The following is a 19,698-nucleotide window of genomic DNA, read 5'->3' as shown; positions in this document are numbered from 1 at the left end:
AGTAAAAAAGTCTCACACATGGGGTATCATTTTACTCAGGAGGAGTAGCAGAATGTATTTTGGGGTGTAATTTTTGCTATGTACATGCTATGTGTTGGAAATATCTTATCAATGGACAACTTTGTGTAAAAAAAATGCGTTTTCATTTTTTTTCCACATTTTCCAAAAACTGCTGGAAAAAAATAAACCGTTCAAAAGACTCATTATGCCTCATAGATTATACGTTGGGGTATTAGCTTTCCAAAATGGGGTCACTTTGTGGGTAATTCCATTGTCCTGGTGTTCCAGGGCCTTCAAAAGTGTAATAGGTAGTCAACTAGTTAGATGTGCAATTTATGCTCCTAAAACCCCTGATGGCGCTTCCTGCATGTTGGGCCTCCGTATGTGGCCAGGCAGTGAAAAAGTCTCACACATGGGGTATCGTTTTACTCAGGAGGAGTAGCAGAATGTATTTTGGGGTGTCATTTGTGGTATGTACATGCTATGTGTTGGAAATATCTTATCAATGGACAACTTTGTGTAAAAAAAATGCGTTTTCATTTTTTTTCCACATTTTCCAAAAACTGCTGGAAAAAAATAAACCGTTCAAAAGACTCATTATGCCTCATAGATTATACGTTGGGGTATTAGCTTTCCAAAATGGGGTCACTTTGTGGGTAATTCCATTGTCCTGGTGTTCCAGGGCCTTCAAAAGTGTAATAGGTAGTCAACTAGTTAGATGTGCAATTTATGCTCCTAAAACCCCTGATGGCGCTTCCTGCATGTTGGGCCTCCGTATGTGGCCAGGCAGTGAAAAAGTCTCACACATGGGGTATCGTTTTACTCAGGAGGAGTAGCAGAATGTATTTTGGGGTGTCATTTGTGGTATGTACATGCTATGTGTTGGAAATATCTTATCAATGGACAACTTTGTGTAAAAAAAATGCGTTTTCATTTTTTTTCCACATTTTCCAAAAACTGCTGGAAAAAAATAAACCGTTCAAAAGACTCATTATGCCTCATAGATTATACGTTGGGGTATTAGCTTTCCAAAATGGGGTCACTCTGTGGGTAATTCCATTGTCCTGGTGTTCCAGGGCCTTCAAAAGTGTAATAGGTAGTCAACTAGTTAGATGTGCAATTTATGCTCCTAAAACCCCTGATGGCGCTTCCTGCATGTTGGGCCTCCGTATGTGTCCAGGCAGTGAAAAAGTCTCACACATGGGGTATCGTTTTACTCAGGAGGAGTAGCAGAATGTATTTTGGGGTGTCATTTGTGGTATGCACATGCCATGTGAGAGAAATAAGCTATTACAATGACAATTTTGAGAAATTTTTTAAATTAAAAATAAAAATCTTAATTTTGCAAAGTATTGTGGGAAAAAAACACAACTTCAAATAACTCACCATGCCTCTTAATAAATACCTTGGAATGTCTACTTTCCAAAAAGGGGTTATTTTGGGGGCATTTGTACTTTCCTGGCTTGTTAGGGTCCCAAGAAATGAGATAGGCCTTCAGTACATCAGGTGTGATCAGATGTGACAATTTTTTATGATTTGCACTATAGCTTGTAGACTCTAAAACTTTCACACAGACCAAAATATTTCCAAAAATTTTGGGTTATTTTTATCAAAGACATGTAGCAGTATAAATTGTGGCCAAAATTTATGAAGAAATATTAATAATTTGCAAAATGTTATCACAGAAACTAAGAAAAAAATTTTTTTTTTCCAAATTTTCGGTCTTTTTTCATTAATAGCGCAAAAAATAAAAAACCCAGAGGTGATCAAATACCACCAAAAGAAAGCTCTATTTGTGGGAAAAAAAGGACAACAAAATTATTTGGGTACAGTGTTGCATGACTGAGTAATTGTCATTCAAAGTGTGACAGCGCTGAAAGCTGAAAATTGCTCTGGGCAGGAGGGGTGTTTAAGTGCCCAGTAAGCAAGTGGTTAAGAAAACTGTATACAGTTAGAAATTATAACCAATATAAATGATTGTAACATAAAACTGAAGGTTTAAGATAATTTTAAAGACAATTGCACATAATACAGTATAGAAATAACCTGTTCAGTTATCACTCATTAGTCCTACGAAACAAAGTTTTGTCCTCGTTTTCATATTTTCTTTTTTGTTTAATCACCTTTTAAATAAAGCGACAAAAACGTTTGAGAAGGTCAAGTCCTTGTCATTGACTGTTAGTGCCATGTCTTAATGAAGACGTGTAAATTAGTGTAGATTTGGTAAATCCCATCAAGTGGCTTAAGGATTCAGCAAATCAAACGTGCTGGAGAGAAAATCCTGCAAAGTCTTCTAGAAAGGCAACCTTTAATGATTTGCCAATTCTAGTGTTTGCCAGCAAAAGAATGCCAACAATGATACCCAATGAAATGTAGCCACTGTATACAACCTAAAAAAGGTTTTAATGGTCTAAGACATTTTAAAGGAATGCTTTGTGATGTATATAAGGTATTTCAGTGATAAAGTGGCCTCCAGCCAAAAGTTTTTTTTTTTTTTTTGGTGGAGTTTAAGCCGGTGTTCTATCGAGAAATGCCTCGTCAAAAAAAAATCCTCCAATGGGTCTGCGCATGCGCAGTACCAATTGTCACTCCAGCTGATATGTTTATCAGCTGGCATGACGCCAACATTGCGCAGATGAGGCATTATCCGACACTATGAAAACAGCGGAGAGAGAACGTACTTGTCAGCTTGAGCCTCGCTGTTGCAGGGTGGGTTCTGGGTGTGTTGAAGGGCCTGTTTTGTGTGTGTTGCAAGCCGCCCTTACAAACAAGCAAAACAAGTTAAACACACAGAAAACACATCCTACAATAGCAAGGCAGAATCTGACTCCGCTGTTTGCATTGCATCTCCCTCCACTGTTTTTATTATGTTGAATACTGTCTCCCGTCAAATAATCCCTCCGACGAGCTGCGCAAGCACTGTGTCGATTTTGCGCCAGCTGATCAACATATCAGCTGGAGTGATGTTTGGTACTGCGCATTCGGAGACCCATCTGAGGCATTTTACGACAGGAGGCATTTCTCGATAGAACACCAGCCATAGACGGTGCAATTTTCCTTCCTCAAACCACTAGACAACACAGTCCCGTGGTGCTATTGTATTCTCGCGGCGGAGGCAGCCATCACAGCACACAGGGATTATTGCTATCCGCTACAGCTGCTGGCGATGATCACGTGAAAAATCCGACAGGTTGGTTGTACCCAAGTTGATCGATCAATCAACTTGGGTATAATCTGCCTGCGCATACCTTGTTTAAATCTCAGCTGGTCCCTGCTAAACTGTCCGAGATTCAAACCGTCTATGGCTGGATTTGGCAATAGACAAAATAACTTGGCATTTCGGCTTTGTAGCACTGGAATCAACAATTGGAATTCCAGCCAGGAGACTATATGCATAGAGTTTGCATGTTCTCCCTATGATTTGAGTGGGTTTCCTTCAGGTAGTCCAGTTTCTTCTCACACTACAAAGACATGCTGGTAGGTTAATTGGCTGCTGTACAAATTGGCCTTAGTGTGTATGTGACATAGAGACCTTAGAGTGCAAGCTTCCTGAGAGCAGGGACTGATGTGCATGCACAGTATATAACAGAGACGTAACTAGAACCTTCAGGGCCACAGTGCAAGAAACCATGATGGGCACCCGGCCCCCCTTCCATCCAAGCCCAGGGCTTCAAATTTTGGGAGGGTGTCCATGGACATCCTCCAAGCACCCTGCCTCCCACGTGCCCCCTTGGACGTGCATCCAGCGCAATCACAGCGGCCCTTTACCATGTGATCAGCTGATCACATGTAAACAGACTTGCCGTTTTATCTGCAGCCTTTTCCTCCCACGCTGTGTCTTATAGGAAAGGACTGCCGTTAACCGCCAAGAATGTCAGTAAATTGTTTAGACTGAAAATCAGTGCCCCAATCATCAATGCCACCTATTAGTGCCCATCAGTGCTGCCTATCAGTGCTCATCAATTCTGCCTATCAGTGCCCATCAATTCCACCTACAAGTGTCACCTATCAGTGCTCATCAATGCCTCCTAAGAGCTTCCATCAGTGCTCTTCAAGGCTGCCCATCAGTGCCACCTATCAGTGCTCATCAATGCCACCTATCAGTATCTATCAGTGCCACTTATCGGTGCTCAATGCCCATCAATGCTGCCTATAAGTTCTGCCTATCATCAATGCCACCTATCAGTGCTCATCAATGCTGCCTGAGTTCTGTCTATCAGTGTTCATCAGTGCCCATCAGTTCAGCCTATGAGTTCTGCCTATCAGTGCTCATCAATACCCATCAGTGCCACCTATAAGTGCTGCCTATCAGGGCCCATTAGTGCAGCCCATTAGTGCTCATCAATGCAGCCCGTCGGTGTCCATTAGTGCCTCCTATCAGTGCAGCCCATCAATGATCATCAATGCAGCCCGTCAGTGTCCATTAGTGCCTGCTATCAGTGCTCATCAATGCAGCCTATCAGTGCCCATTAATGCCTCCAATCAGTGCTTATCGACATAGCCTATTAGTGCCTCCTATCAGTGCCCATCAATGCCTCCTATCAGTGCCCATTAGTGCCTCCTATCAGTGCCCATTAGTGCTTTCTATCAGTGCCCATGAATGCCTCTTATCCGTGCCCATCAATGACTCCTATCAGTGCCGATCTGCTTTGTCTTCTCTCCCCTCTCCTGTGTACGCTTCATGGGCAGTCAAGTGTGAAGCTAATGAGTTCACACTTCCCACAGAGCAGACACAGGAGGGGAGGGGGAGAAGATGTAGCAGATCGGCTGAGTCCTCTTCCATCCAGTGTGAGAGAGAGCATGGACTGAGAGGGAGATAGAACTGTCAATACTGGCTCTGTGCTGTTCCATGAGAGAGACACACTCTCAGCTCAGAGCCGTGCGACTAGAAACCATGCTGGTGGTGGAATGCCAGAGCCTCGTTGCAAGTGTGACTGTTGTGACTCTGGTAGTTCTGCCACTGGTATATAAAACGTTGGGTACATTTATGACCCTCCGTGGAAAATTATGTAAAAGCTTCTTGGTGTTTGCAAAGTGTGTATATATATATATATATTCTATGCAATGGTACAACTTATTTTATTTTTTACTGTGTCTGTTTTAATGGCACTTACCTTAGAATAATGTATATGTCATTAGGGATAGGTTGCATTAACCAGTTCTGGAAACTCATAATTAGGGATGAGCTTTATGTTCGGGTGGAACATGAGTTTGACTCGAACTTTGGCTGTTCGCCCCTTCCACTGAATAGTGAACAATTTGGGGTGTTCGCGGCAAATTCAAAAGCCGCGGAACACCCTTTAAAAGTCTATGGGAGAAATCAAAAGTGCTAATTTTTAAGGTTAATATGCAAGTTATTGTCATAAAAAGTTTTTGGGGACCTGGGTCCTGCCCCAGGGGACATGTTTCAATGCAAAAAAAAGGTTTTTAAAACTGATGTTTTTTCAGGAGCAGTGATTTTAATAATGCTTAAAATGAAACAAAAAAAGTGAAATATTCCTTTAAATTTCATACCTGGAGGGTGTCTATGTTATGCCTGTAAAGTAGCGCATGTTTCCCGTGTTTATAACAGTCCCTGCACAAAATGACATTTCTAAAGGAAAAAAGGGGTCCCCTCCCCAGTCCATTAACAGGGCCTTTGGGTCTGGTATGAATATTAAGGGAAACCCCGAACCAAACTTAAAAAATGTGCGGGGGTCCCCCCAAATTCCATATTGGGCCCTTCAGGTCTGATATGGATTTTAAGGGGAACCCTGCGCCAAAATTAAAAAAATGCCGTGGGGTTCCCCCATAAATCCATACCAGATTTTTTTCCAAGAACGCAACCTGGCAGGCCTCAGGAAAAGAGGGGGCAAGAGAGCGGGCCCCCTCCTGAACCATACCAGGCCACATGCCCTCAACATGGGGAGGATATCCCAATGTTGATGGGGACAAGGGCCTCATTACCACAACCCTTGCCCGGTGGTTGTGGGGGTCTGCGGGCGGGGGCTTATCGGAATCTGGAAGCCCCCTTTTACAAAGGGGACCCCCAGATCCCGCCCCCTCCTATGTGAATTGGTAACGGGGTACATTGTACCCCTACCATTTCACAAAAAAAGTGTCAAAAAGGTTAAACCACAGTACACAGCTTGGGACAAGTCCTTTAATAAAAAGAAAAAGAAATTCCAGCGATGTAATCCATTCTCCATCTCCAGTGATGTAAATCCATTCTCCATCTCCAGCAAGGATACGATGCCGACACGATCCTGCCTCCAGGGGAGGCACCCAACGAATGACGCGCTCCAGCCTGACAGCTCTTATATAGCTGAGGTGACCCCGCCCCCCTCTGAAGCAACGGGGAAACGTCGGGGTTACCCAATGACATGTACGAGTGACCGCGCCCCCTCTGGCGCAACGCAGGTTTCCCGTTGCGTCAGAGGGGGCGGATTCACCAGTACATGTCATTAGGTAACCCCCGGCTTTTCCCCTTTGCGTCAGAGGGGGCAGGGTCACCAGCGTACTGACGGGTGGCCCCGCCCTCAGCTATATTCCTCCTACTGACACCAATGATGGAGCACTATGCCTCTCACTGACACCAGTGACGGGGCACTATTCCTCCCACTGACACCAGTGACGGGGCACTATTCCTCCCACTGACACCAATGATGGGGAAAATTCCTCCCACTGACGCCAATGAAGGAGCACTATGCCTCTCACTCACACCAATGATGGGGCATTGTTCTGGATGACAGGACATTTTCTACTCCTACTGGCCACAGTCTGGTTCCTCTAAAGTCTGAAGGATAATAAACTGACCCTTTGTTAAGAAAGTTTGGAGACCCCTTCTGTAGAGGGTAATGCTTGAGGATCTATTCTGCGACTTTTTTTCATTGTGTCACAGATGCTCTATGGTACAGGGCTGTGACTGTTTTAACATCTGTCACATGTTCTGTTTTTGCACTGCGCCACTCTCTCTTGTGGCACACATGCCCAGCCCAGTTTTATCCTGTGGCTATCGGACATTTGCACAGTGAAATCCCACTGGGGTAGATTCAGGAACGATTTACGCTGGCGTATCCATAGATACGCCGCGTAAATTCAAAGCTGCGCCGGCGTATCTACTTTCTGTATTCAGAAAGCTAGATACGCCGACATTAGCCTAAGATCCGACTGGCGTAATTCTATTACGCCGTCGTATCTTAGGGTGCATTCTCACGCTGGCCGCTAGGTGGCGCTTCCGTTTTCGGCGTAGAGTATGCAAATTACCTAGTTACGTCGATTCACAAACGTACGTGCGTCCGGCGGTAGTTTTTTACGTCGTTTGCGTAAGGCTTTTTCGGCGTAACGTTGCTCCTGCTATTAGGTGGCGCAGCCAATGTTAAGTATGGACGTCGTTCCCGCCTTGAAATTTGAATTTCTTACGTCGTTTGCGTAAGTCGTTCGCGAATAGGGCTGGACGTAATTTCGAGCATGCGCACTGGGATTTTTCACGAACGGCGCATGCACGGGGTCACCATAATTTAAATATAACACGCTCCCCCTTACACATTTTAATTACGCGCGCTTACGCCGACCCCATTTACGCTACGCCGCTGCAACTTACAGAGCAAGTGCTTTGTGAATACTGCACTTGCTCCTGTAAGTTGCGGCGGCGTAGCGTAAATACGATACGCTGCGCCGCCGTTAGATTGCGCGCCCCTACCTGAATCTACTCCACTGTGTTTTTCAGACCTATGCACACACTCGGCCTGCTCTAGCTTGAGACTGTTTGGTGCAAACTAGAATATCCTTGTGTCACTACAACCTCAGCCCCACAGAGTGTCGCAGCTGCCGGGACTTGTGTAGTTGCGTGGATTCCTGCCTTCTTGGCCAACAGTGACTTACCGCCACAGCGATGTCCAGAAGGGGCCATAGTTGGTTTCATTTCTTCTCCAGAGTTTGCCTCTAATATGCCTCCAAGCCTCCACTCATGTCTGAATATGGAGAATTCTGAATTATCTAAGGTTACCAGTCTGGGCTCCCTTAAATGTTCCCAACATTTCAAAACGTTTCCAGTACCCCTGCTACTGCAACCTGGTGACTATAGTCTTGACAGGCTATTTTCTCTTTCCAATGTTTTACTGATTGGGCCCTCCCATTTTGGATCCTGACATCTGCTACCTTACAAAAAATACTTGACTGTTTCTTTTGAGGGCAATCCAGTCATGCATTTATGTAGAATTGTACATGATGAAGGCCCCTTGACCTCCATAGGGAAGAGGAGCCTTGACTGATGGGGGCATGGCTAGTATTTGGGCATGTTAACACGCAATATGTAAAGGGTTACAGCTGGTTGGCTATATGATATGGGGTGGGGTCTGAGCTCCTTTAATATTTGTTTCCAAGGTAAAAATATGTGCCTTTACCCTGGTACGGGACAGGGAAGGTATTCTACAAGCTTTTGTGTCCTATTACTCTGACCTCTATGCGGCTATCCCACAATATGACAACCAGGTTCTGACGGACCTGCTGGATGCCTTTCAGATCCCGGTGTTGCCTGGGGAGGCGGTGGAGCTCTTGGAGGCTCCTTTCTCTCCTAAGGAGCTGGCTGTGGCTATTGCCTCCTTCCCGAATGGCAAGGCGCCGGGCCCTGACGGTATCCCGGCGGAGTGGTATAAGACCTATTCAGAGGTGGTGTCCCACAGACTACTGAACCTTTATGGGGAGTGTTGGGAGGTAGGGAGTATGCCCCCCTCCTGGTACGAGGCTCATGTGGTCCTGCTCCCCAAGCCTGAGAAGGACCCCCTTTACTGTTCGTCCTATAGGCCCATTGCGCTGCTGAACATGGACCTCAAAATATTGACCAAGATGGTGGCCAATAGGTTGATGTCCTGCTTAGACCACCTGATATCTCCTGACCAGACGGGGTTCATGCCCAAAAAGGCTACTGACATTAACATTCGCAGGGTATACACGCACACGCAAATTGACGGTGAAATATCTCACGGGGGGGCCCTGGTGTTTTTCGATCTTGAAAAGGCGTTCGACTCCATTGATTGGGGCTATATGACGCAGGTGCTGGAGCGTATGGGCTTCGGGCCTGTATTTCTTAAATGGATATCATTGCTGTATGATAGACCAGTGGCGGCAATTCATCTGAATGGCGAAGTGTCGGACGCCTTTCCGGTATCCAGAGGCACCAGGCAGGGCTGTCCCCTGTCACCGGGCCTGTTTGCCCTGGTGATGGAACCCCTGGCGATTGCGTTGAGATCTTTGCCCCTAATCCAGGGTATCAGGGTGGGCACTTTGACTGAGTCGGTGACTCTTTATGCGGACGACCTGGTTCTATTTCTTGGGGATACTGGTCCTTCTTTACATGCCGCACTGTCACTGATGGGCAAATTTACTGAGGTATCCGGTCTCAAAGTGAACTGGACCAAATCCAAAATCCTCCCACTCCGTTCCCATGTGTCCCCTGGCGGGGCCGACCCCTCAAACCCCCTACAGTGGGTGACCCAGATTAGGTACTTGGGGTTGCAGATTACTAACTCCGTGTCGAACTTTATTGACCTTAATGTGTCCCCATTGCTGAATGTCGTCTCCAAAAAATTGAACTCCTGGAAAAATCTCCCCCTGTCCCTCATAGGTAGGGTTAATCTTATTAAAATGAAGATCCTTACTCTCCTGCTCTATACACTCAGGAACGCCCCGGTATGGATACCGAAGTCGGTTTTTAGGGCCATAGATGGTATGATCTCCTCCTTCTTGTGGCAGGGTAGTTCACCCCGCCTTAAGTTGACCATCCTTCAACAGCCATGGGGGAGGGGGGCCTGGCGGTGCCCAATTTTTCTAAATATTTTTTTGGCCGGCCAGTTGACGGTAGCACACCGTTGGCTGACTTCTGCTCCGGATGATGCTGCGGTGTCGCTGGAAGCTGCCTGCGTGGGCTCCTATGAGGCACTCTCCCGGTTAGTCTACAGGGGCCCGAGGGCCCCGTACCCCTTAACGCCTTCCATGAGGTCAGTGATCAGAGCATGGGTCGTGGCACAAGCATTACGACCCACTGATCGTGCTACCTTCTCCCCTCATGCACCCCTATGGAGAAACCCCAACTTGGTCCACTTTTTGGACTACCCGGACCCGGTGGTATGGACGGCCTATGGGATTAAGACCTTAAGCCACGTTGTAGTGAATGGTACCCTGAGGACGTTTGATGACTTGAAAACGCGATATGACCTACCTAATACTCATTTTTTTAGATACCTACAATTGCGCCATGCGTTTCAGGCCCAGTTCGGAGGGAATCCTTTGGTTCTGGAGTCTGGGGACCTGGAATCACTGGCTCGTAGTGAATCACTTCCCAAGGAGGTATCCAGCCTCTATAAAGACCTTTTCCCCGAGACTACCGGGTTGCTGTCGCCTTGTAGGCGTGCTTGGGACTCGGTGACCACGGGATTGGACAGGGACGACTGGGACGATGTCTGGGGGGCGGCTTTCCAGGCCTTAGTCTCTACAAGAGACAGACTTATACACTACAAGTTCCTACATAGGGTGTACCTGACTCCTGCCAGACTGGCTAGAATGTTCAGGGGTCAGGGATCGGCTTGCTGGCGGTGCTCCATGCCTACTGACGATTTTATGCATGTTTTTTGGGAATGCCCCCAGATTCAGGCATACTGGCAGGCAGTGGTGGATTGCATCCGGTCGGTCACTACTATCTCGATCCCCATGACTGTGGAGGTGTGTTTGCTACTTTTGGTTGAACCCCTAGCTACGACTAGGGCTATAAGGACTCTTCTCATTCTTGTGCTCTTCTATGCTAAGAAACAAATTATTCTTTCTTGGAAAAGTTCCTCTGCCCCAACGGTGACAGCCTGGAAGGTATTAGTCAACAAAGCCATCCCATTTTACAAAGCCACATACTTGAGTAGAGGGGCATTGACCAAGTTCGATAAGGTGTGGGGGGGTTGGATGGCCTCCACAGATACGGTATCAGACTAAGCTATTTTGATGGAGAAGTTTAGTGTCTAGCAGCTACAGTGGTCGGGGAATCCTGAAGGAGGGAATTGTGGAGAAATATGATCTGGAGGATCTTGGGGTAAGCTATTGCTATGGATGGGCTCCTTGGGAGGGAACGGGGCCATACGTCATTTGATTTGGCACTGGAGCTGGGTGCAGGCGGAAGAGTCTTAGGTATATTATGTGGGGGGGATCGATTGTGCTCTGACCCATATCTCATTTCTATTCATCCTAGCCCGTTCAGCGAACGCTGACGGGGTTTAATGCGAGCATTTCTGTCCCCCCATTCCTCCCACCCCCGCCCACCTCTTTTTTTTTTTTCTACTTCCCTTCAGTTTTGTCATGTTCGGGTTTTGTACACCGGTCTCTTTGTTTTAACCGGTCAATGTTGGTCACATGTGTGGCCTGTTGTATACGTGTTTTGAAAACTCAATAAAAACTAATTTTACAAAAAAAAAAAAATATGTGCCTTTGTGGAACTGCGACTGAAAGAGTTGGCCACCCTCCTGCCCTAAATGTTGTCCGTCACAGCTTTATCAACAGTCTAATGTCTGTCCAGCACTTTTGGAAAAGCCCTTTAGGCCGGGCTCACATATGTGCGGTCGCGGTTCTCAGCATGGGGTCCCATGCGTCCCTGTTCACCGGTTCAGGTCCGAATTTTTGCCCGAATTCGCACCTGAACCAGGACGCACAGGACCCTATTGAAATGCGGACCGCAGCTGCCCCGGACCTGTGTGAACCGGCTCCATAGCGAGCCGGGCACACTCACATGTCATGTGAATTGGATGCAGGGAACCCCTACCGTTCTACATGTGGTTTCTTTTATGTGGGCAAGGTTACTGAATTATTTATTAATTCAGGTGAATGATAGTAAAATAACACGTTATTTACACACAAAGCAGCGATTTTGTCGTCACGCCATCTTCCACACAAGACACCTTGTAAATGCCTGAGTAAGGAGGAGTAAACAGCTGAGTTTATGTCTTTACAGGAAGGATGCCTGCATCTTGGCAACAGCTGAAACAATTGGCCATTTTCTTCTCTGTGGTATCTTCAACAGGATGTGCGACGATGTATTATCTGATACAGAGTAAGTGCATAGAAATGTGGAAAATATACTATATTTGGGGTAACTATATGTTTGAACAAAGTGGGCCTATAGGGTAAGGTGACCAGATTTTTAAAATGAAATCCGGGGACATATTTTTTCTTTACTAGTAATGGCGACTCTCTGCCCGTCGCCGCCCGCCTCACAGCCTCTCAAGTCTCACTCTTCGGGCTCTGGCTACTACTGGATGGGGAGCGGAGGAAGATCACTCCGCCAGGGAAGGCAAGGAGATAGGCAGGTGGCTGGCCAGGATTTGAGCCAAGGCAGAAGAACATGCGAGTGAAGCTGAAGAAATATTCCCTCCACTCCGACCATCACATGATCATCAGAAAGGGGCACAGATAATGGGCAAAAATACAACCCCCTTATGCTAGTAGGCACGGCGGAGCGGGGGTGTGTAATTCAATTTTTTTTATTTTAATTCTGCACTGATTGCCCCTGCCACCTATTAAATCCAATCTGGGAATAAAACCAGGGACAGACTTGGTCTGGGGACAGTGTCCTCAATCAGGGGACTGTCCCTGAAACTGGGGATGTCTGGTCACCCTACTATAGGAATGTATAGATAGGGCTTATTTCTTTATCGTTACATCACGGGACACAGAGCGGCATTCATTACTATATGGGTTATATGGAGTACCTTCAGGTGATGGACACTGGCAATCTCAAACAGGAAATGCCCCTCCCTATATAACCCCCTCCCATAGGAGGAGTACCTCAGTTTTTACGCCAGTGTCTTAGGTGTTGGTCATGGTTTAGCTTGCCTCCGCATCCTTGGGATTAGGTGAGCTAACCGGTTCTGTCCAAAGGCCTCAGCGCTAAAGTGGTCAGTAACCGGACCCCAAACCCTTGGGGTATAGCCCATAATGCTTTTCTTTTTAGAGAGCTGGACCCTGGGCCCAGAACTTAGAAACCTTGGGTGCCTAATGTTTTCTGTTGCCAGAGTGCTATATGGGCCCAGGACAGTGGATCCTTCATAGGAACCCAGGGCCTGAAGGTCTAGACATCCCCACGGAGATGGGGGAAGATTGGGCCTCTTGCTTGGCAAAGTCCTGCGGCATGGAGCAGGTAAGTGAGGGGAAAACTTGCGGAACTTGGTTCTTAGCAGGTTTTTTCTGGGGGGTCACAGGGGACATGCCTAGAGTTATGCGCTGCATCTGGCAAACTAGTCACATATCTTAATGATAGGATGGCTCTATGTGTATTTTTTCCCCAGAAGTGACCTCCCTTGTAGTGTTGGAAAAGCATTGAGTGGGGCCTGTGTGATATAAAGTGTATGTGTGTGTCAGAGAGCTATGCTTACCTGCAAGCCTCCAGGCGATGCTCCATCAGTCTTCCTCCTCAGAGCCTGCAAGCAGGCAGAACGCTGACCTCCTCGTGGTTCCAGCTGGAGCAGAGAGGCTCCCTTCCCCCCAACCCCCCCCCCTATCGGCGGGCGCGCGCGCGTTCACGTGTTGTAGGCGCAATTCGCGCCGTTTAGCTGAGGGGGGAAGGGCGGGTCAGTGGTTTAAGGAAGGGGCGGCCCTTCCTTTTTCGTTCCAAACAGCTCATTCAATACATTGGAACTGGGGAGGAAAGACCAGAGCGGCAGCACGGGGCGCCGAGGACACACAGTGGCCAGAAAGAATATTGCAGTCTTCAGAAGACTGTTTTCAAGCCTAGAAATAGGCTGTTTCTTTCCATCTCATAGTTTTTCTTGCAATACTACTCAGGGGGACAGAATGCTTTTTCTTTCCTGGATTTGAAACAAAAACAAAAAAACAAAAAAATTGAAAAAAAAAAAAAAAAGTCATCTAGGGGAGAGGAAGCATTTTTTATCCCCCAAACAGGTGTTTGGGCAATTAACTTTTATAGTTCCAAGTACCAATAAGTAGCAGGTGTACCTCGGTATTGTACCATGGCATCCGGGTCAGAGGGTACAAGAGGTGGGGATTCCCCCAGAGAGTCTGAGGTCTCGGACAAAGCTATGCCGCTGCTTTCCCCACAGGGAGCCTTGGGGCCATCGGGATCTGGGGCTGGAGCTGGCGCGGGTCAGTCCAACCCTAAGATGGTCACGGACGAGGTATTACTCACCTCCTTAAGAGAGATGGAGAAAAGAATGGGAAAAATGATAGCCACAGCTATGCGGGGCAGTAAACGGATTAGATCTCCGTCGCCCGAGCGTGGACCCTCAGAAAAGGAGGTCCTTTCCTCAGGGGAATTGGACGACCTCTTGGACAAGGACCAAGTAGGTTCAGGGATCGAAGATCCGGATACAGAGGAGTCTGGAGCAGTCTCCCAAGGGGAGGGCTGGTGGATTCAAGCCTTAACGGACTTGGTCCATAATGCATTCAACTTGCCAGTACCAGATCTCCAGGTATCGACGGTTTCAGCTTTGGGCTCACTGAGGGTGCCTCAAAGCAATGCAGTGTTTCCGATCCACCCTCTATTAGAGGGAGTTTTGTTCCAAGATTGGAACAAGCCAGATAAAATCTTCTTACCACCTAAAAGATTCTCTGCCCTATATCCTATGGAAGATAAATTTTCCAAGAAATGGGCTACTCCTGCAGTGGACGCAGCCATCTCATGTGTTAACAAGTCATTAACATGCCCTGTAGAAAACATACAGGTATTCAAGGATCCAGTTGATAAACGCTTGGAAGCACTACTTAAGAACTCCTTCACTACTGCAGGGGCAGTAGTACAGCCAGCTGTGGCTGCGATTGGGGTTGCTCAAGCATTATCGGATCAAATTAAGCAGATGCTTAAACTTATTCCTGCCCAGCAGGCAGAAGAATTTTCGGATGTCCCTAAGGCCATATGTTTTACGGTAGACGCAATTAAGGATTCTATCCAGCAAGTGTCACGTTTATCGTTATCCCTTATCCATATGAGAAGACTCTTATGGTTAAAAAGCTGGGAGGCCGAGCCCCCATGCAAGAAGCTCCTGGTAGGGTTCCCCTTCCATGGAGGACGACTCTTCGGAGAAGACCTAGATAAATACATTCAGACCATTTCAAACGGCAAAAGTACTCTCTTGCCAACTAAGAAGAAGTTTCAGGGGCCTGCGTTTAAACGACAGTACTCCCCTGGGCAGGGGCCCTCTAATGCCAAACAGCATCGACGGCCTCCTGCGAAAGCAAACTTCGGCTTCAACAGCAAGTCTCAAGGACAGGCTGCAAGAGGCAGAAAGCAGTGGTTTCGCAAACCAGCAAAACCAGCCTCCAAGCCGACCTTATGAAGGGGCGCCCCCACCCACGAAGGTGGGGGGAAGGCTGCGACTCTTTTCAGAGGTTTGGGAAGCCAGCATTCCCGACGAGTGGGTACGGTCTTCCGTGGCCACGGGCTACAAATTAGATTTCCTAAAGTTTCCTCCTCCTCATTTCCAGGAGTCGAGGATTCCAAACGATCCGGAGAAAGGAGCCGCATTAATGTCGGCATTAAATCATCTACTTTCCCAGGAAGTAATAGTAGAGGTACCAGTCCTGGAACAGGGGCTAGGTTTCTACTCCAACCTATTCATCATCCCGAAGTCCAATGGAGATGTCAGGCCAATTTTGGACCTAAAGATGGTAAATGCATACCTAAAGATCCGCTCATTTCGGATGGAATCCGTGCGGTCAGCAGCTGCCACACTCCAAAAGGACGACTTCATGGCGTCCATAGACATAAAGGATGCCTACCTTCATGTTCCAATTTATCAGCCACATCAAAAATATCTACGCTTCATGGTGGCTTCGCGTCACTTCCAATTCGTGGCGCTTCCCTTCGGGTTGGCTACGGCCCCCCGGGTGTTCACGAAGGTCCTAGCTCCAATCCTAGCCAAACTAAGGATCCAAGGGGTCACGATCCTAGCTTACCTGGACGACCTCCTAGTCATAGATCACTCGTCTCCCGGCTTGGAGCGAGCAGTGGCCCTCACGGTCCAATACCTCGAGAAGTTCGGCTGGGTCCTAAATCGAGAAAAGTCAGCTTTCCTGCCCACAAGGCAGTTGGAATATCTCGGCATGAGATTAGACACAGAACAACAAAGAGTGTTTCTACCTCTGAGGAAGGTCAAAGCCATCAAGGAATTAATCCTACTGGTTCTAAGCAAAAAGGAACCGACTATTCGCCTATGTATGAGGTTACTAGGCAAGATGGTGGCCACATTCGAGGCGGTACCATACGCCCAGAGTCACACTCGCATCCTGCAGGCAGCCATCCTGTCAGCATGGAGCAGAAGGCCACAGGCCTTGGATATCCCGTTGCCGCTCTCATCAAGAGTCCGACAAAGTCTGTGTTGGTGGTTAGACCCTCAGAATCTACTGAAGGGGAGATCTTTCAGCCCAGTGGCTTGGAAGATAGTGACCACAGACGCCAGCCTGACAGGCTGGGGAGCAATTTTGGATGGTTGCACTCGCCAAGGTACTTGGGCAAAGCTAGAGAAGCAGTTGCCCATCAACATCTTGGAGCTCAGAGCTGCTCGACTAGCCCTCAGGGCTTGGACGTCAAAATTGCAGGGGTTCCCGGTGAGAATTCAATCAGACAATGCCACGGCCGTGGCATACATAAATCACCAAGGGGGAACCAGGAGTCAAGCCGCTCAGAGAGAGGTGAGCTTGATTCTCCTATGGGCAGAGGCTCATGTGCCCTGCATATCGGCAATATTCATTCCCGGAGTGGACAACTTTCAGGCGGACTTCTTAAGCTGCCAGACTCTATGGCCGGGGGAATGGTCTCTGCATCCACAAATCTTTCAAGCACTCTGCCAAAGATGGGGAGTGCCGGACGTGGATGTCATGGCATCGAGACTCAACAAGAAGCTAGACAGGTTCATGTCCCGCTCAAGGGATCCGATGGCCTGCGGAACCGATGCGCTGGTTTGCCCTTGGCATCAGTTCAAACTTCTTTATGCGTTTCCCCCGCTCCAGTTACTACCCCGCCTGCTGCGCAGGATCAGGGTGGAGCACATACCAGTCATCCTGGTAGCTCCAGCATGGCCCAGAAGGGCATGGTACTCACTAATCTTAAGGATGGTAGTGGGAGACCCTTGGACTCTTCCTCTACGGCCAGACCTGCTATCGCAGGGTCCGATCCTCCACCCTGCCTTACGGCATCTAAATTTGACGGCCTGGAAGCTGAATCCCTGATTCTCAGGGGTAGAGGTCTGTCTCAGAAAGTAATCTCTACCCTAATCAGAGCCAGGAAACCGGTCTCGAGGGTGATTTATCACAGGGTCTGGAAGGCCTATGTAGGCTGGTGTGAGTCCAAGCTATGGCTTCCTCGCAAATTCACCATTGATAGAGTTTTAAGTTTTCTCCAGCTAGGAGTGGATAAAGGATTGGCATTAAGCACAATCAAAGGACAGATTTCTGTTCTGTCAGTGTGGTTTCAGCGGCCGCTGGCCACCCACTCGCTGGTTAAGACCTTCCTTCAAGGGGTCTTACGTATTAAACCTCCAGTTAAATCCCCGCTTTGCCCGTGGGATTTAAATCTTGTTCTGTCAAGTTTACAGAAACAACCGTTTGAGCCGTTGGCTGAAATTCCTTTGGTTTTACTGACAAGGAAGTTAGTATTTTTGGTCGCCATAGTTTCCGCAAGAAGAGTATCGGAATTGGCGGCCTTATCCTGTAAGGAACCATATCTTATTTTTCATAAGGACAGGGTCGTTCTCCGCCCTCATCCTTCCTTCCTACCGAAGGTTATATCCAGTTTTCATTTGAACCAGGATTTGGTATTACCATCCTTCTTCCCTAAACCTACTTCCAGAAAGGAAGGGTTGCTGCATACCTTGGATATTGTCAGGGCCATGAAGGCCTATCTTAAAGCTACAAAGAAGATCCGGAAAACAGATGTGCTGTTCATTTTACCGGATGGGCCCAAGAAGGGGCAGGCAGCTGCAAAGTCCACCATTTCTAGGTGGATTAAGCAATTAATCACTCAGGCCTACGGCTTGAAAGGGTTGCCTCCTCCAGTATCATTAAAGGCTCATTCTACTAGGGCCATGGGCGCCTCCTGGGCAGCACACCACCAGATCTCTATGGCTCAAGTTTGCAAGGCGGCAACCTGGTCTTCTGTCCACACGTTTACAAAATTCTACCAGTTGGACGTAAGAAGGAATTCTGATACAGCCTTTGGGCAGGCAGTGCTGCAGGCTGCAGTTTGAGACCCTCGGATTCCGGGGGCTCCTCTTTTTTGAGTTAAATTTAAAATTTAAGATTATTTTTCTCAACTAAGTTGGATTTATTATGATTTGAGTATTTCTCTAAATTAAATCCTTTTGTCTTGGAGATGTTCTCCCTCCCCTCATTGTAAGCATTGCTTTGGGACATCCCATATAGTAATGAATGCCGCTCTGTGTCCCGTGATGTAACGATAAAGAAAAAGAGATTTTTAATACAGCTTACCTGTAAAATCTTTTTCTTGGAGTACATCACGGGACACAGAGCTCCCACCCCTCTTTTGAGGACTATTTTGGGAGGCATACTGCTTGCTACAAAACTGAGGTACTCCTCCTATGGGAGGGGGTTATATAGGGAGGGGCATTTCCTGTTTGAGATTGCCAGTGTCCATCACCTGAAGGTACTCCATATAACCCATATAGTAATGAATGCCGCTCTGTGTCCCGTGATGTACTCCAAGAAAAAGATTTTACAGGTAAGCTGTATTAAAAATCTCCTTTTTTATATAATCATGACTTTCTATCAAAGCAGGGCTGTCAAACTCAATTTCATTGTGGCTCGCATCAGCATTATGATTGCCCTCAAAAAGGCCGGTTGTATCTGTAAGATTAGATTTCCAGCGCATCCCCTTCCCACCATCAGAAGTTGAGTCCCCCACCCTTCCATACATTACAGTGCACCCCCTTACCTTATGTTGCTGTTGGAAAGAAGCTGGATGAATTGCTTGAAAGCAGAAAGTACAGGGTCTGGAGAAGGACCAGAGGAGGGCTGGAGCTCCCCTGCAGCTGCAGGAGAGGTGCAAGGGCCACATGAAATGGCCTGGACGGCCGGATTTGGCACCTGTGTATTAAAGGTTGAAACAAACTATATTTACACCATGCTGTATTTCATTTTGGTTGGACAATCTTGGATTCATTTGCAGGCTATGACTTTTCACGTTCATCTTTGGCAGGCAAAATTCCTGAAATCTGTAGAACGGGCTAAGCTGTCAGATCATTCCCCAACAGCAGCCTCATGGCTTCCTTATGCTGGCATGACCAGAGTACACATTTGCCGTAGTGTGTAGTCAGGGGATGATATTTAGACAGAGCCAGCTAATTGAGGGTCCTGCTGAACACAGATTATGCTGTTTTGTAGCAGCCCTGCGTGTCGCTGCTGTGCTTTGGTAATGGCAGCTGATGGGAGCTAAGAGATGCTGTTAGCTACTGTATGTTTTTGACAACTTGTTATATTGGTGATAAGGAAGAGGATAGGCTATACCAGTGATGGCGAACCTTGGCACCCCAGATGTTTTGGAACTACATGTCCCAAGATGCTCAACTACACTGCAGAGTGCATGAGCATCATGGGAAATGTAGTTCCAAAACATCTGGGGTGCCAAGGTTCGCCATCACTAGGCTATACAATAGTGTATATTAGAAAAAGGGTTTTACTCTGCTTTAATATCCTGCTATAAGGTACTGTACTTTT

At 47.3% G+C, this 19,698-nt stretch overlaps 1 protein-coding gene across 4 annotated transcripts in view; it reads left to right on the top strand.

Moving 5' to 3' along the window:
• Window positions 1-19,698, top strand: part of LOC120940419 (cytochrome c oxidase assembly factor 1 homolog) — a 177,524-nt gene that overhangs the window by 138,160 nt on the left and 19,666 nt on the right. For 3 of the 4 annotated variants that reach the window (XM_040353258.1, XM_040353257.1, XM_040353259.1), the window contains one exon: window positions 11,969-12,067. In XM_040353258.1, the coding sequence (XP_040209192.1) occupies window positions 11,974-12,067 (94 nt within the window). In that variant the 5' untranslated portion in view covers window positions 11,969-11,973. Of the gene's footprint in view, window positions 1-11,964; window positions 12,068-19,698 lie in introns of all 4 variants that reach the window. The other variant, XM_040353260.1, reaches the window with a different exon arrangement.

This window comes from Rana temporaria, chromosome 5, assembly GCF_905171775.1.
Source record: "Rana temporaria chromosome 5, aRanTem1.1, whole genome shotgun sequence".
In the NCBI taxonomy this organism is placed as follows: domain Eukaryota; kingdom Metazoa; phylum Chordata; class Amphibia; order Anura; family Ranidae; genus Rana; species Rana temporaria.
Note: the sequence above shows the minus strand (reverse complement) of the source record. Positions and strands in the feature narration are given on the sequence as shown.